This window comes from Engraulis encrasicolus, chromosome 4 (assembly GCF_034702125.1).
Source record: "Engraulis encrasicolus isolate BLACKSEA-1 chromosome 4, IST_EnEncr_1.0, whole genome shotgun sequence".
NCBI lineage: Eukaryota > Metazoa > Chordata > Actinopteri > Clupeiformes > Engraulidae > Engraulis > Engraulis encrasicolus.
The window spans coordinates 3013277-3032500 of NC_085860.1; the positions used below are offsets into that span (position 1 = coordinate 3013277).

At 44.2% G+C, this 19224-nt stretch overlaps 1 protein-coding gene across 6 annotated transcripts in view; it reads right to left on the reverse strand.

The window, feature by feature from the left end:
- LOC134447179 (transcription factor Sox-6-like) overlaps positions 1-19224 on the reverse strand; it is an 85652-nt gene that overhangs the window by 50363 nt on the left and 16065 nt on the right. For all 6 annotated transcript variants that reach the window (XM_063196521.1, XM_063196526.1, XM_063196520.1 and 3 more), the window contains exons 3-4: positions 7200-7443; positions 3138-3339 (exon numbers count right to left, since the gene is read on the reverse strand). In XM_063196521.1, the coding sequence (XP_063052591.1) occupies positions 3138-3339; positions 7200-7439 (442 nt within the window). In that variant the 5' untranslated portion in view covers positions 7440-7443. The remainder of the gene's footprint in view (positions 1-3137; positions 3340-7199; positions 7444-19224) is intronic.

The following is a 19224-nucleotide window of genomic DNA, read 5'->3' on the forward strand; positions in this document are numbered from 1 at the left end:
TTTAAAATGCCAATACATGTTGGTAATTTATGTAATTCGAATGTTCTCTGAAAATACATCTGTTGAATTGGATATACTAGCCTGCAAATAGGCTATATTCTATATCAGACACCCCCATTATCACGCATTGGTTTAGTCCGCCCTCTCGCGGACTTTTGATTGTACAATATGCGGAATCAACGCTCACTCATTATTTTATTAGGCATTAAACCCAGCTGCCGGTTAGCGATGAAAGACTTCTAAAACACCCGGCTTTCACAAAAAGAATAGAAAGGCAAGAGAGACAGGGGAAACAAAATGAAGGAAAGCAACTGCAGCTGATTTCTTGCAAGAAAGGTGAGCCCAAATGTCAAAATTACAGCCTACATAGTAGCCTAGGATACCTAACTGGTTATCCCATTCCCATTCCGTGTGGCCTTCTGTGATAGCCGAAGTCAAATGAAAAAAATAATCTCATTTGGTTGGCTATCATTGTGATAGAACCCATATTTGTCTTTGATATATTCATAACAAGTGTCCCAAAAGACGAACATGGGTCGATGTTGGTTCAAATATCCAAATGATAGCAAAGCTATTTGTAAAATGAATCCCACTCAATTTTCAGATGCCCCCTGTCGCAGCAGGTGCAAATGGTGTGAACTTGAGAGAAGGTGAGCCTATTTTAGCTAATATCCTTGTCTTTAAGAAAAGCAGTTTCTCAACCAGGTGCAATGCTGCCCGCCCTGGTCATCAAATTTGCAGATTGATTCTGTCCTCGTAACGATATGAATATTAATCGACGTCATGTTCATCAGTTGCCAATTTCAAGGTGGCGGTGCGAACAGCTGGCAGTCTTGAATCTTCATTTTGCTTTTATTTTGCGGTCTCAACACTCTCAATAGGAAATTGCTCTGGTTACTTGGAAATGTCTCTGACCATCTGACAACGCCCGTTATAGCTGAAATGTGGTAAAGTAATGACGAGATTTTGACGGGGCATCAGTCTGCGTTTTGAAAGCTGCTGACGGCATTCTAATCGGCGCAAAGCGCAAAGGACAGGCAGAGTAGGCTATCTGCATTGAGTGCTCATGAAAATTACAACAAGGTAGGCTACTGTGAAATAGTTACTGGCAAATTTAAATCTGAATTTAGGCCTATATGCAGTAGCCTAATAAATAATGATTTCAAAGAAATAAATAGACCTAAGTAGGTTCGGAGTGCCCTGACTTTAAAAGGTTGAGCGACATCAAATACAAACAGCGATACTTTTGTTCTATTTACTCTGCTTTACAGCAGGTTTTAAGCGATATTTCGAAGTCAGCTTCTGCCAGTAGCCTAGGCACAGCTGATTCTCTTTTCCTTGCTCTCCCAAACACTGATATGGGCAAACGTGACGTGCGTGCAGGGCAGTGCAAGTGAACGAATGTGTGCGCGAGCGCGTGTGTTTCTGTTCAGCGATGCACATTGAAAAAAGTTCAGTTCAACATATCAATGTCTCGTGTGTCCATAGTACACGAAATAGTATGCTGGAAGCAGCATTGTGAAGAGAGATTTACCAGTCTCTCTCCTCCCCCTCACACCATAGTGATGAAGTGATTAAAAGTCATCCCTATGAATATGATAGCCTACTTTTCATAACTGGTAATGTGAAAGATTAAGACATTTTATATTTTTATTATGTCTATTATGTCATTTGATGGAAGATGAGGATGATTCAGGTGAAGGAGAGGAAAGCACAGATGGGTATTCTGAGGAAGGCAAGAAGGATGACGATATCAGGAGGTGGGCGCGCGCGGGGGGTCGGGGGGTTGGTTAGGTTGGGGTGTGTGTAGGGGGGCCCATGGAAGAGGTTGTTCCTAGGGCCCCAAATTTGGTGCTACGCCCCTGGCTAGTAGTCAGTAGTTCATGAAAACCCAGCAGTTGCATCTATGAGAAACCTATATATTATATTTCATATTTCAACATATAAGTCATATTTCATTCTTTAAAAAAATGTTGAATACACATCTGAGTTCAAAGGGGCACTATCGAAAGGAATCACATGTGGGAACTTGCCTTCTCAGCTACATCCTCAGAGAAGACCCAACAGGAGCTTGGGCCCCGGGATATTACAAGGGAAATATGTTTCACAGACAGTTCTAAGATGGGAGCCAGAGGGTTACACATCGCTTGAAGGTTTACAGCTTGAAAAATATTTAATGACTTAAGAAAACAAAGATATGACAGAAAGTTTTCAATTAAACAGTAGTTACTTGGACACAGCTCAGCTATAACCACTGAAACAGAATGGTACTGTACATACGAAGGCAATTGTCTGAATCACTCAATGATGAAAGACTTGGTACAGTCTGTAATGAAGGGGTGATTTATGACCTTTACAGGCTTTAGCGAGAACACCTGTGCGCAATAATGTCTCGCACATAAATCATAAGGTGGTATTATTACAGCAAAAGACGCATATTACCTGTGATTTTAAAAATGAGGGTACGATTTGCACGAAGGAAACAGCATGCTTCACACCCCTCTGCATACCCACCACCTTTAGTATAGCTGAATTTACAAATGTACTTTATGTTTATATTTGTGTTTATATTTATGTTTATATTTTTGGAGTTTGTGCAGCAGACTCTACACAGTATAAACTTCCATATTCAAAATGCTGTGATGCGTTTACTTTGCAAAAAATGTTGGTTGTCGCATGTCACTGAACCGTTGCGATTTTGTGTGCTAATCACTCATTTTTATACAGACAATTACGTGATATAATCAGGACTCTCAGTTGACGCCCTCCAATCGCCCAAATGCTAGTGTAAATTCAGTTTGACTGGTAGAAAAGACAACTTACTAGCCACTTTGACTGGTGAATGTATGTTTGGCTGGTAAGATTTAGCGTAATCTACTGACCAAATTGGCTAGTGACGAAAAAAGTTCCTGGCTGTCCTAGTTGTAATAAATGCCATACCGATGTCTTGGGACTTGGGACTTAGGTCTTGGGACTTCTTTGTGTACATCCCTGTCCATTTATTCCTTTCAATGTATGGTTACTTTTGCTTGCTATACAATGTTTTTACATCTAATAGACTAAATAAATTCGTTCTTTCATGTGCTCGGTCTTCATCACCCAGAAGATGTTGTGATGTGATTGTTGAGCTATCATACCGTCTTGCTCGGTCTTTGTCATCTCCTCCATCTTCTTCTGCTTGAGGGTGTCCACCACGTCGGCCAGGCTGCCCTTGCGGCGCTCCAGCATCCCGAAGGCGGAGGCGCTCAGGGGGTCTGCACGCTCCTCCTTGTGTGGGGACGAGACATTCGAGTTGTTCAGGTGGGAGTACAGGGCACTCATCTTGTTGCCCTCTGAGTCCTATAGTGGGAAGTGGAGAAATCCTGTACGTTAGAGACTGGTATTGGAGCATTTTATTTTAACTGTTAGAAATGTCTGGGTTTTTTTAAATGATCATTTATGAATGCAAAAATGTGTATCCACTTTTTAATTTGAAAATGTTATCAAAAACTGTGACAATGTGTATGGCCAGGTACTTTTTAGTTTTGAGAATTGAGAGGTAAAACGTGGTGCACTCTGTTTAGTTCTTTTTCCTTGATTTGGTTGCTAACTGCTTCAATAAAGTAATACCTACAGCTTTTGATGTTTGTGCCAATCCATTCCAATACTAACGCAGTTAAGTAGCAATGTTATGCCATTCCCGTTAAGCAGTGGTAGAACTCTGTCATCCCTTTGCAAGATTTATGTCAAGATCAAAGACCGAAAATAATTTCAATGATCATTGCTCACAGGGCCACCCTCGTCGCCTACAGGTTCCTTCAAACAAGTACAGCCATCCAAAGACACCAGCCAATTCACATGGTATGAATCCAACACATCCATAGCCTGCAACTATCGCTGCCTAATCTAAAAAAAACCCTAACCCTATTTCAACCGAACTAGTTGTGACACAACTTCAAACTGGGGTCATTACTAATTCAACTATGGCAAGGGAAGATATTATCAACCTCATTTAGTTTCAAGCAGGGCCCATACAGTAACAAGTTGAAACATGGCAGGTCGTGAAACTGAAATGGCTTGCTTGCTTTTACTAAACTACCAGAGGCTGCACCTAGTAGCAAAGAACAAAACTGACCCATTGCATATGACAGCAAAATATTAAATGACTGATTGACAAGGGGGTGGGGTGAAAGTGTGTCTGTGTGAAAATATGTGTGTGAGAGAGAGAAAGAGGAAGAGTGAAGGAGAGAGAGAGAGAGAGAGAGAGAGAGAGAGAGAGAGAGAGAAAGAGGAAGAGTGAGTGTGAGTGAGAGCGAGAGAGTGAGAGAGCGAGAGAGCGAGAGAGCGATAGAGAGAGAGAGAGAGAGAGAGAGAGAGAGAGAGAGAGAGAGAGAGAGAGAGAGAGAGAGAGAGAGAGCAGCTGTTGTGTGTTGCTTCCATTTGCACCTGGCTTTTGGTGCCGTGTTGTGAATTTAAACGATCATGACACGTGCAGGAGGCAAAAATTGGATTGGGTAATTCCTGACATTCCCAAAAGACAGAATGTTTACATGTTCTACAGAGGATCCGTGGAACCCCTGGCAAAAATTAATGCATTGTTTCTATTCGGAGAGCTGCACCTGCCCCGACTTAAATCAGAATGTTATGCTATTCACATGAGTTTGAGTACAGATAAGATTTAGCATCTCTTGCTTTTAACATACCCAGCCACGTCTTCAAAAGTATTTTTTAACAACCATCCTTTTGGGAGTAATCCAGACTAACAGTCCTTTGGGGAGTAATACTAGCCATTTAGGTTTTCTACATCTCAGAAAATAACAGTCTAAGAATGAAACCACAGTGCTTCATGCAAATCATGAAAGCCTAACTGTTCAGACCTCAACCTTTCAGGCTATAAAAACAAACACAAAAGTAACACGATGCTATGCTACTCAACAATGACAGTAGGCATACGTAAAAGGGTGGCCCTGTTACACAGACTGGGACAGCCAAGTATAAAGCCAGTCTGGGGCTCCTCAAGGGCTGAGACAGAGGAAACATTATAAGCGTGCTACCACTCAAACGGACGTGTTGAAAGGGGCTATGTTGGTTGTCAGAAACACTGTATCAGACGAATGCAAAATGAAGCAGACGGGATTGAGGCCAGGAGGTTTGGGTCCAAATGGGATCCCTGGAGAGTCTATGCAACATATGCAGCCACTTGTTGTGAATTCAGCAGTTTTTTCTTTTCTTTTTCTTTTTGTGTGCTCGTAATGCACAGTAGTCAGTGTAGAGTAAAAGGACTTATTCAAGACTCAAGTCGCTCTCGCTTGACTATTTGTGAGCTGTGCTGAAAGATGGTTTCCCTTTAGGCCTACAGTAGAGTACAAGGGACTGTGCAAGGTTTAGGACAGTGGTCCTCAAGCTTCTTGAACAAATGCCCCCTTTACCTCCTCATAAGCCTCCCAACTCCCCCTTTACCCCCTCATAAGCCTGCCAACGCCCCTGTTAGTATTAACAACTGAATACCGGTAGGCTAATGTCCCCCATTTGCCATTGAGCACGCCCCCTCTTAGCTGTGTACTTCTCAAAGCTTCCCCCCTTGGCCTCCCTCCCTTGGGGACTGTAGAGACGCCTTTGAGGAACACCAGTCTAGAAGAATGGCTTTTCAAAATTTAGCAACAACAAGGTCAAGATAACTACCGGTACATAAAAAGTTTTTAAAAGGAAAATATTTTAAAACTACAAATAACAAAAAACACAGGGCAACATAAGCCATGAGTGCCCCATACGACCAGCACAGGTTTGTTACCGGACTAGGCCATTTCTCCTTAGATACACCCTCTCAACTTAAATGAGCTAAGACTTAATCTATCCATGACACCACGCTGACCTATTGGAAATACTCAGGACTGATCAGTGGTTCCGCTGAGTTGACCAGAGAAGGCGGGTCACCACCGGTCCCTATAGATCTATATATGGTCTTGCTGATCTCGCTGGTGACGGTTCATTGTATGTGGAGAAGAGCACACTGTAGAAGACACTGTGGAGCTACAGTAGTGGCCCTTTCATCTGCCTTCGCAACAGAATTCTCTTTTCTGATTGACTGATCATTAATGCCATGGAACCGGTAAACCAGTATAGGATGCTTAGCATAGGACGCTTCACCATCGGACGCGTGTAACTTAGACGCGCATAGAATCTTTGTTTGGAATGCCGACGGTATCTAAGGGATAATGTTGTAGGAAAACTGCACATGATTCTAAGCGTGTCTAAGTTACACATGTCCTTTAGTGAAGCGTCTATCTTGCTCACTAGAGTCTGGTGCAGTTGGCATGGTTACTACAACTTAAAAGGCAGTAATAGATTTTTTTAAAAAATACCCTACTCTAATGGCAGATAAGTGGGATAACGGCCTCAGTCGACCAGTTCCATGAAGTTAATGTCTTAACGAAGGCCACTTTGCCTTGCCATGAACTTTGTGGAAGCAGTCACCTCGTTGGCTGTTATCCCTTGTGCACCATTCCGCCAGTGGAATGCTTCACTATTGGCTTAAAAAAACACAACTACCACAGTACTAAATAAACTATGAGAGAGAATACAGAAAGAGGATAATGTAAACTTTATTTGACACTCTAATGACACGTGACATCAAGGCATGACTTATGACCTTATCATAAGCATGCCAATGCCCCTCACCCAAGATTGTGGAAACAGCACAGCTAAATGATAATAATAACTATACAATAATGTACAGTATGATTATTATGCATCTTTCTAGAATATGAGAGCTTCCATTCACTTTGAATGGGCCTTCTCAACACCCCCCATTTGTGCCCCCCTCTCAGCTGTTTTGATCTCAACATCTCCTGAAGGCTCCCTAATGCTCCCTGGGGGGTTGTAGAGCCCCCGTTTAGAAACACTAGATTAGAGCAACTTTTCCTGGTCCAACCTGTGCATGACCAAAAAACGACCAAAGCTACTAAGTAGCCAAGGTCGTTGAAGAAGTTTAGCCATGAATTTGCTGGTTTTTGCTCAGGACTTGACATTGACATGTTGACATGCTATTAGCTGACTTTTAATCTCTGAAATTTGCGCTGGTCGCCCAGGTCACTTCGCTCCTGGCGAATTCGCTTTGGTCATTCAATTGGCCGACCCTCGATAGAGAAACAATGACTTCCGTTGCTCTGGTCGCGTTTGGTGTCTTTTGGTGTACATGCACAGTAAGACATGAGTCTGACCTGCTGTGCGGGGCCAGCTCCAGGTGCGTCCAGGTCAGGCTCTTGCTGTCGGCTGCTACTGATTGGCTGGGGCTCCTCGGCAGGCGACTGATTGCGCAACGGTGGTGGCGTGGGGGGCATGTCGCCGGGGTGATCCATTCTGCTTTCTCTTTCCTCGTTGTCCCAGCTCTCTGATTCTTGACCCCTCCGCCCGCCTTCGCTTTCGGAGCTTGGGGACATTGGAGAGTTTTTGGACGACATCGCACTGCAAGGGAAACACAATAATGGACAGGCCAGTTAATTGTGAGCATCAGTTAAGCCATGTTCCCTTATGCCATCTACTGTATTAGCTTATTTAAATAAAAACATGAAGTGACATCTGATGTCACGTCTTTATTGAGCATTTTGATGTCTAACGGTTTTTGAAGAAAAAAAGATCACAGAGAAACTGCTGTCAGAAAATATACATGTAAATAGTGTTTGCAGTTATTACTGAGAACACTCACTCATCAGGCTTGTAACCCAAGTGGAGTTCAAACCACTGGACACAATGCCAACAGCAACAGGAAGTAAGAATGGGATGGGTAATTGCTCTCATTCATTGCTACAATGGGCATGACAACCTTGAAGGTGTCAGGAAAATACTATGCGGCATGCCTAAGGGGCATCTGGTTTATTAACTGTCTGATAGCACGCACTTCCAGCCTCAAACGGCACACCGATCCACCAGTGGAACGCTGTGCTAGTTGTTGAAAGGACTTTACAACCATAGCCTATTACAGTACTACCACACTACAACGACCGTTTTCAGTAAAGCATTATGAGTTGGCCATTGTCATTCTGGTAACAGAAAATTTGTAACAGGGTCCGTGTCTTCAGAGTTTAAGTGAGTGAGCTTAACATTATTTATCACACGAAGCAATGCATCGTTCAGGCCATCGTTCAATAGTCCCACCAGTTTTACCAGAGTCAGGCCCCCATGCCCTGTCACATCTTACAAGAAAACACTCATGGAGTTTTGTAACAGGGTGGGCTGGTATGAGCTGGGGTGGGTGGGGTTGTCAGCAATGTCCTCCTGTATTGAAAGGGGGGGGGGGGGGGGGATGCCGGACAAAAATGATTCTGTTTGACACAGTAAATCAAACCCAGTGTTATTCCTGTAGTTTTCTGAGCGGCCGACTCAAAACAGGGCCAGCTTCTCAGGCTCTCTGCTGGAATGCTGAAGCCTTCTTGGCCTTCTCTTACAATGGCATGCAGGGGACTCGGTCCTGACTGATGGCTAAAGAAGGAAGCGTCGGCCTACGTCAGTGTACACCGCTGGCTGATACTATAACTATGCCGCCAACGCTGCCCTACAAAGACAAAAAGGCAGTAGCGGCAAAAAAAGATGTCGAAGTTGAGGAGGAAAAACATACCTAAAAAGTCTAACATGGTGTCGATAGAAAAGTGGTGATGCTTTTAGAACAGAATGCCAGCAGGTGCTTAGTCACAAGACAAAAGAGGTGAGTCAATTTACAGTCTAAGAAAAAAAAACATATCTAGTTACCGCCCCTTGGACAGTAAAGTGATTCACCATGTATAAAAATATCTTTACTTGAAGAGGTATGATCTGCTTGGCATAATCGAACCCTGCGTAAACGTGTAAGTAAATAAGGTCTTCTGGATCCACCTTTAATTTCATGTTCTTGCTCTCATCACACGGCTACTTGATTTATTAATGTCTAAATTAAAAAATACAACCAAGGCCAAGAGAGACGAGATGGAGAGTCAGGAGACAAAAGCATGAGGCTCTCCTCTCCCCATGCCTTCCTCCCCATGCACCATGTGACGTGTAGACCTAATGCCGTCTGTCAGCTGGACTGAATAATTCATCATAGTGTCAACATGGTTGGGGGGTCGTGGCCATACAGGGGAGGCAAGGCAAGGGAAGGAGGATGAAGGAAGGAGAGAGAGGAGAGGGAGGAGGGAGGGGGAGGGGGGAGGGAGGGATGGAGGGAGGGGGGAGGGAGGGAGAGAGGGGGAGAGGAAGGGAGGGGTACAAAGAGGCTCAGAGCCGAAGCTGGATCAGAGGCGAGACATGTAATCACTTTTCATAGGGAACCTCAGCCACGTTCCAGACCGGCTGTCCCGGAGTGATGACATCAGTGACTAAATATGAGACTGCCTGTGTGTGTGTGTGTGTGTGTGTGTGTGTGTGTGTGTGTGTGTGTGTGTGTGTGTGTGTGTGTGTGTGTGTGTGTGTGTGTGTGTGTGTGTGTGTGTGTGTGTGTGTGTGTGTGTGCGTGTGTGTACGCGGTGTCAGTGTGTGCGTGCGTGCGTATGTGTGTGTGTATGCGCGTGCGTTCCCCCAAACCCAACCCCACAACTATGGTGGCCCCCACCCCTCGTCTTGCTTACTACGTTACCAGTGAACCCACCCTCACCCCTGGAAATCACATGAGGCTGGTACCCTGGAACCTGCAGAAAGGCCGTTGTGAGGTGGGTGTCACATTATATATCCTGTAATGGACTCAAACAAAAACACGCTGAGGCTGCTTCCATATTCAAGACACTGAGTACAATGTAAAGGCACCGTGAAGGAAAGGAACGTCTCTCTTGATAATGGCACAGGTGGCGATCAATACCAACCTCAACTGGAAGCCAGACTGAGGTGCTATTGTATATGAGTGGCTAACTTCCTTAGGTTGGAAACAGGTTAGCTTGACCTTTTGAAGAATGTTCACGACAACGATCCAGGGCTGCACGCCTGATCACACAATCACAACTGGGCGGTGAAACATGCCCCACTCCAATCAATGATAGGGCATGGGATCGTGCCCAAGAAGAACAAGCAGAAGAAAAAGCAGAAGAAGGAGAAGAAGAAACCATCTGCTCTGTCTCTCCTTGTGTGTTTCCAATGCGGGCGGGCAGGCAGGCGGGCGGGACAGAGGAGCTTATATTTAGCTTCACAATATGGCTGGCCCTTGTATTTATAGGGCTCGAGAGTTGCCTCCTTGGAACGGAGGTCTTGTATGGCCAGGAATGCTTGGACTCATAAATTGTTGCCACTGATAAAGTTTCATCACGCAAACAGACCCGAGTGTCATTGCCCGGGCCCTTGGCAGCACTGCCCACTAATGTGATTAAGTGGAAGTTATCAGCGCTGGCTGGGGTGACTCCTTTTGAATGCGGTGAGACGAGCGAGGGAGCATTTTTTTTTCGAACGTGCATTTTCAAAATTTATGGACAGAGTGGCATTCCGTCGAGGTCTTATACACCAAAACGGAATGTCTAGACAGCGGGTGTGTTTAAATAACGAAGAGTGCAATACGTTTAAATAGTACTACAGCTCGTACTTAAACATCGAACAAATCACGGCAACGACAACGGGCGAATGCTAAATGGAAAGGTCAACTGCGACTATCCCTCTCTCCTTAAATGTAAAGGTATCAAATGAAACGATGAACAGCACGAGAAGGTAATAAAGGCATTCTGTTACATGTCACATGACGTGATGCTTTGGAAAGACTATACTGAAGGGATGAAGACATTGAGAGAGAGAGAGGGAGAGAGAGAGAGAGAGAGAGAGAGAGAGAGAGAGAGAGAGAGAGAGAGAGAGAGAGAGAGAGAGAGAGAGAGAGAGAGAGAGAGCATTGGGGGTGGGGGGGGTGAAAACAAGAGTAGCGCCGTGGCAGCCAAGTAGGCTAGTGCAGGAGCTAGAGAACTAGCTGTCCGACCCCTGAGATTTGCCTAGGCTACGCACACCTCAGAACTGATGAAATGGACGGGTCGCAAACCAACTCAAGTCTGAGGCAGACTGCTGAGTACAGCAGAGCGAAGAAGAGAAGAGAAGAGAAGAGAAGAGAAGAGAAGAGAAGAGAAGAGAAGAGAAGAGAAGAGAAGAGAAGAGAAGAGAAGAGAAGAGAAGAGAAGAGAAGAGAAGAGCAGACCTACGTCCACCCGTCCACACTTCTGTCCGCTCGCCACCATAAACACCACCAGACATATTTTCTCATGATTACCCAGGCCACCTCCGCCAGCCACACGCCATTTTAACGCCACCCACTTAAAGCCAGACTATTCCCAAACCACTGACCAACACATGAAGCAGTGGAAATATGCATGGGTATTTTAAAAAAGACCAACAAGTGCTTGTGCGCAGGCTAAATACATATATAAGAGTAGCTCAAAAGTCTAATAAATGATCTGCAGCACATAATAATGTAATGCTTAGCATCATGCCAAGCGACTTTTCTTTGCTACCCTGTAATCACAACATACAGTATGTCCCCCTCCCCCTTATAGGCCTATTGAAGGGATTGATGTCCAGAAACACTTATTGCTGTTTACTGTGCAATCGAGATCCTCTTAACTATGAGCTATATCACCATGGACAACAGAGACATGGTGCAACTGTAATATCATGTAATGTTTCCCCCTCCTGTTTGGCACACATTGAAACAATATTTGTTCCCCGAGGTAAAATAGTACCCTCAAGGCCCATACAATTCATTATCCCTCATTGCCACTGCCTAATACCCCCTCGAAAGGACTCTCTCTCTCCCTCTCTCCCCTGGCACAAGTGCATAAACACCCATGCATCATAACAAAAAGGGTCAAGATAGCACAGCCACTACTGGAATGACATAATGGAAAAAACACAGCTCTCCAGTAATGCTCATAAGCCCTACGAGTCCAAATACTCATAAATCTACGGATCTGACCAGGCTTCTGTTTTCTTGCTTTTCTCTGTTTGCCTGTCTGTCTGTACTTTTTGTCAGTAGCTTCACTAATAAATAGAAAGGATATTAATTACAATGTGGAAAATATAAAATGATCGAAAATTTTAATCTTTAAGACTTTTAATCTAGGCTGCACATCTTTTGGTTTTCTTGAAGGTACAATGAGTCATAATAATGTTTCTGATTTCTTATTCTTTATGTCTGTACTCTACGTGGTGGGTGGGAAGACTCATCCAGAGAAAATGTTTTAATTTAATATAGGCTGTATATACAATTATCTTACCTCTTGTCCCTTGTCTAGACTGAAAATGTGTGCAAAGCCGTAATAACTCAGTAAGAATCTAAACAGCATAGAAATCAGTTGACCATTTAAGGCCAAGTCCCTGTCTGGACTCTGCAAGGTATCCATACTGAAGATGTACTGTAATAGAGTTAAAATGCCTAGGATAATCAAATACATTCTGTACTGCCAAATTATAAGCACCCCCACTGGCGGTATACTGCTGAAGGTCAGGTGATGGTAATGTGTGAAAATACCAGTAGATGGAAACAGTACAGGCATTTTCAAAGGCGTTTTCTATTTTTCCATTTTACATTTTTTGAAGGTGTTTTCAATTTTTTATTCCTCTGATCAACGGTTGGAATATTTACATTGAACATGAATACATGTATTCTGAATGCCTCCCACTGGCCACTGAAACAGTGACTTGGGCTTATTGCTTGCTTTCAACAAAAGTAAGGCTTAACACGCACGGATGCACACACGCAAACACAAACACAACACAACACACGCACACGCACACGCACACGCACACGCACACACACACACACACGCACACACACAGAGCTTCTGCTGCTTTTGTGGGGTCATGACAGTGGCACTTAAACATGTAAATAATCTCATTACACAAGTGTAAGCTCAGCGAGTGACCTGGCCTTAGTGATGCAGGTGGCGTGAACAGATTCAATCCTATTAACCGGACATTAAAAATGAAGCGATGTTTCCAACAACACCCACACAACCACTAAAGCATAAGGCAGATTAAAGGCAAACCTATTATTACTTGCACTGAAGAGCAATGACATTATTTTGCAAATATATGGCATGAACAATATTACTGTAAATTATTAAACCAAAACCAAAAATGTAGTTCTGAGTAGAGTTTTATTAACAGTACCATTTCTAAGGACAACATCTGAATAACTGCATGAGTTTTCCTGCATAAAATAACTCCTCACCTTATCCTAGTTCTGAAGAAAGCACCACAGTTTAATGGAATGTAATCAAAGACCAATCCCAAAACAAAGGGGTGTATGATCTAACTTTCTTTCGTTAAAGAAATATTAAAATTGTGCAAGACGGTATTACAATTTCAGAATCACCTACAGCACACAGCATTACAGTATTAGTGAAAACAAAGCAGCATACTTTTTGCTCTGAAACACAATTCCTCTATTGGATTACATTTCAAACCACAAAGCATTTTGAACACAAGCCATATGGTATGCCCTTAACGCACGCCATTCCACCAGTGGAACACTACAATAGTCACTGAATAAAAGGGACTGTGTCTGACTGGGTTAAGGATATGACCCATAAGGAACCTAAACAAGGCTTGGTGCCATTAGGGCTTGGACTCCTTTCTGCTTCTGCTTAACAACCCCCCCTATCCCCCACCCCCCTCCCCCCAGCTAAGGTGCTGTGTGTCCGACATGGACGGCGAGCAATCATAAAACGTCCCTCATATGCCATTAGAGATTAGGACTCGTCCTAAATTGAGATGCTGATTTAACTGACAACTGTGTAGTCAGAATATTCACAATATTACTAGTAGGCCTACAGTACTAATAGTAATGTATGGTTTCCTGTTCTGATCCTGTTTTATCTTATTTATTAATTTATTTATATAATTTCCTAAGAAATAACTTACCCCCCAATTTAACATATAGCATCACATCAGCAACTAGGCTACTACAAGGGATATACAAGTAGCGGCTACATGGCAGGGCAAAGAATGAGTGTGAAATATGGTGAGACACTGGGTTTGAAGAGAGAGACAAAGAGAGAGAGAGAGAGAGAGAGAGAGAGAGAGAGAGAGAGAGAGAGAGAGAGAGAGAGAGAGCGAGAGCGAGAGCGAGAGAGAGAAAGACAGAGAAAGAAAGAAAGAAAGAAAGAAAGAAAGAAAGAAAGAAAGAAAGAAGGAAAGAAAGTAAGAAAGCTGCTGCTCCTTATTCTCTCCTTTTTGCTGTAAGCATTTGTTTTCTGCCCTCAGGCATGTCGACATGTCACAGCAGCTCCTGTTGTCAAATCTGCAATTACAACTCAGTTGCTGTTCGTCTTTTTTCTTCTTCCCCTCGATGCCAGATGAGCACGGGCTGAAGTTTCCAATACTACTGCCGCGCGCACCACAAACGACATACATGCCGCTGCCATATAACAGAAGTCTTGTATCTCGACAAACACACCCCCTTTACACTGGAAACACACACATACGCAAAGACACACACCCTGCGCATGCTTACACAAACACAAACACACTTGCATGAATGCAGAGCACACACTCTGGGTATTTTAACACATTTCGGCAAACATTTCTTGAAAGAGAAGTGTGAGAGAAATCATTGTTCTTCTTTGCACAGTTGGCCTTTTCACCGGAGCCCTGCCATGACACACTTACATACCCCCCTTTGAAAGAGGTAGGCTTCAAGTCACAGGTTGATCCTGCCAGCACAAAGTACTCATTGTCAACATGTTGGCCATAACCGCTCTGTTCAATGTATAGGACCTAAATGTCCCAACTTCACACACTATTGTTAATCACAGGGGGTATTCATATAGCCTTATTTTTCCTTTGCCAGTCTAAACTCCAAGCCAATAAACTAACACATGCAGAGAAAGAAGGTCTTGAATTAAGAGCGCAAAGGTTCTGGCAAAACAAAAATGACATTATTAAGCTGTAGCCCCATAACACACACTACAACGCTGTAATAGTCACTGAAAAAACGTAAATACAAATGTACAGTACTGCGCCACTATATGTGCACAGGGCCTATAGTAATGCACTATGACTTGGTCATTGCCATTCTGGTAACAGCTCGTATATAACAGGGACCGTGTCTTACTGGGTTAAGGACACCATGTCTGTTTGCAGGCATCATTCTGCTCTTGCTTCCTGATTTGTTTCTAATGACATACTGCAGAACACAACACTGATATAGTTTGCATTCACTCATACTCAACCTTCTCATTTGTTAATACAGCAAGTTAAGCTGTGCAGGAAATGTAAAATGGCAATAGAGGTCTTGAGGTATTCTCTACACAAGACTAAATATCTGAGACACTCCTTTGACATTTTTTCATACATTTCTTTCTCAGATATTCTACCTAAATAGCTTTAAACTGCCTATAGCCTTGCAAACAATATGGGTTATGACATTGCATCTCCCGACCATGCCTTCACCACCACCACCACCACCACCACCACATGCGCTGAACACCCTTGCAACCCTCTCAGCCCCATTGCAGACAATCCACTAGTGCACCACAGGTGGCGGCTGGAGTAACTAAGGCAACTGTGCTTACAACCTTTTACCATTATCTTCAGTTGTCCGTATAGCCATTGAGCGAGCCACCTTTAGCTCAATGGACACAGACACATTAGGGGACCCCTCGCCAGCCGCCACTGTTGTTTTGAAAAAGAAACTGTTTACACCAGCCTACCCACAATCACCCCTTTCAGCTCAGCAAGACACGGGCAGAAATTGAAGAGGGACAGAGAGGAAAAGAGGTAGAGAGAGAGAGAGAGAGAGAGAGAGAGAGAGAGAGAGAGAGAGAGAGAGAGAGAGAGAGATACATGGTGAGGTTGGATGGATATAAGTGGATGTAACGACAAAATTATTAGTCGTTGAACAAACAAGTTCACTAGTCACAGACAATTTGTGGGTGTTAATTCACATTAATCAACCGCCATGACGGAAAACACATTCGAACTCCATCAAGTAAACGTTTTCTACATATGAGCATAAAACCCAATAGAATGTTTTTTCAATACCTTGGTGATTAACCTAAAAATACAGTACACATTACATGCTGAAACATTGAATATCCAGAGCAAGTAGAACAGTAGGTATAGTTTTAAGACTTTGAATAAGCTGTGCTGTGTTCCTCTTTAATGCTAATCTTAGCTGCTCTAAAGTTAGCAGACGGCATCACAACCACTACTGGGTCGAAAGCAGCCAGAGGACCCCGAGGAGGAAGGTGGTGAAGACCTAACAGTTCCTTAGTGAATAACCAAACCACCAATGCCATTTTAACAATCAGACGGGTTGGTTACATGTGCTTGTGTGATATTAATCTAGGCAATATTGGCATGCATCTAACACCTAAAAGCAAAGACACTGACTTTAATTAGTATGATGAGGTGGAACATCAACACCCAAAATGGCCTACAATGGTTTTTTCATGACAGAAGAGGGCATTCCATGAACGAAGAAAAGCAGTAACAGGAGCAAAAGTTCAGTTGAAAAAAAAAAACGCAGCACAGCTTTACCCGTGTTTCAGCCACTACAACACGCTATCCATTTTTCAAATCTCATTATGTCTTTGACTCTGTTTGCCCCTGTGTCTGTCCGTCTAGCCACTTCCCTCATTCTTGCTCACTTACTCACACCTAGCGCTGAGCGCACCTTGCCTAATCACAGTTGACACGGAGGGCAGGGGATTTGGTTTAGCGGCACGAAGGTGCTTTCACTCGGATTCATTCAGTTGAGCTGTTATAAACACTTGGCGTCGGAACAAACGACTGGAGCAACCCTCTCAGCTTTGTCCGCGTAAAGCCGCACGGGTGCGTCGGTATCTTAGCAAGAGAGCCAAACTGAGGTGGTGAGCAGAGTAAAGCCAACACACCAACCTGACCCCCCCCGCCCGCACACCCACACCCACACACACACCCACACACACACACACACACACACAGTTGGGGAGAGAGAGAATTACAACATGGAAACAACGAGACCAGGGATTAAGTGTAGCCGCTGAGAATGAAACGCATGGCGAACAGTGGTTGCTTTGCATTTAGGGAAAAGTTGCGGAACAAATTGGAAAAAGCCCACGAGGTCAGAGCTGCAAGTAAACCATTTTCAAGTTTGAAATGTGCCACATTTCCATCTACAGTCAAGCATGTAGTATTTAACCCCTTTCCTGCAGGGCTTCTGTTATGACCTTATTAATACAAAAAAATTGTAATGATCATGTCTTAATCTGCCTCTAATAAAGTCAAAGCAATGTTGTTATGATCCAGTTGAGCTTATTCAGCAAATAGTGACTAGGATTGCCAACGCTTCCATCTACACAAATGGGCTACTCAACATAAAGAAATAACATCATACACTAATATGCATCCTTTTAGACTCCATTCAGTAATATCTCCAGCAGCTTTACTCCCAGAGAGAAGAGATGGAGAAACATGGATAAGACACTGGGATCATTCCCAGTGAGTGGCTCCTGGATCATAGGGCCCTTCCTTGAGCGTTGGACCACAAAGGGCCCGTTTATTGGATTAGAGTCAAGCTGGTTTGTAACAAGCTGGCACAAATCTAATCATGGAACTGGCCTCGTTTAGGCTCAGTTGTACTTAAATGATTAGATGGTAAAAGAAGGGGGACAGCATTTATCAACGGCAGTTCATTACGCTCTTCAAGGCACTGAGGACAACACTCAAGCATTCCAAGATAAAGAGGAAAGGAACCTAATGACTGAGGTTCCCCCCCATATACAATGTAATGAGAACCCATTTCTGGGCCCTCTCTCCATGGGCCCGGGACAACAGACTCCTTTGTTCCCCCCTTTCAGTGTCCCTGGACTGAGGGACAGCCAAGACAGTGGATGGTGTGTGTGTGGCCACCGAGAGCAGCAGAGAAGAGCGGTAATCATGTGTGATGTTTGGTGTGGCCTGTTTGGACGTGTGTAACTACAGGCTTGTGTTTGTGGACTGTGGGGCATGCTATGCACAACATGTGGAAATGGATGGTCATGGTGGATGCTTCAGTGGATGCTCCTAAACCTCCAAAACATACTGTGTATAGGAGGGGTCCATATATGCTACATCCTCATAATTGCCTTATTTTACTGCTACTCAGTCATCTTATTCTCAATACCTCAGATATCGACTCGTATTAGTACCACTCCCCATTGTACTTGCATACTTGCACAGACACAGAAACACTGCAGACAGACAGACACACACACACATCAACAGACAATAGTGGCACCGCTACAACACAGGTCGTGAACTAAGTGACTGTCAACACACACACACACACACACGCACGCACGCACGCACGCACGCACGCACGCACACACACACACACACACACACACACACACACACACACACACACACACACACACACACACACACACACACACACACACCTGCTTGTGTACATAGTCTGTCTGCGCACAACAAAAATTGTCTAAAAGCAAACAGTCTTGTGGGATTCCCGTCCCATCCCGTCCCGCTGCTCTGCTCTCTGCTCTCTGCTCTGCTCTCTCCCAGTAGATCCCTGGATTGCAGGCCTGGCGCGTCCCGAACCGTCTGTCTTCCAGCAAGGGGAGACGGTGGCTCTCCACTTCCATTCCCTGCTCTCTCTCTCTCTCTCTCTCTGTCTCTGTCTCTCTCTCTCTGTCTCTCTGTCTCTCTCTCTCTCGGGAAAGAGGAGAAGAGGAGAAGAGACCCAGCTGCAGCCACAGTGTGTCCTGGCCAAACCAGCCAGTGCTTGGCCCGCGCTTAGATTAACACGGAAGAGCAGAAACAGCTTTCCCCATAAATACAACATTAGGCTATGAAGCGGATTGAGACTCACTGATTCTCTCTCCCTCCCTCTCTCTCTCTCTCTCTCTCTCTCTCTCTCTCTCTCTCTCTCTCTCTCTCTCTCTCTCTCTCTCTCTCTCTCTCACACACACAGACACAGACACACAGACACAGACAACACACACACACACACTCCTGTGCTCACTTGCTCGCGCACACACACACCCACACACACACACACACACACACACATACAGGAAGTGTATAACCCAACATTCTGAAGAGAATGGGAGAGTTAGGACTCAGAAGAAGAACACAGGAGCGGATCTGGGGCCAGTGTATTGGAGACACTGCAGTTTGCTGTGCCAGGATACCACTCTGGCCCTCATGATATTAATACGCCTCTGTGGTACTGTGACCAACACACTATTTTGATGATTCTGCAGCACTTTGGATGAGGATGGCTGAGTAGTCCTCACTACGTAATTGTTCAACGCTGGTTATTGTTTTGTT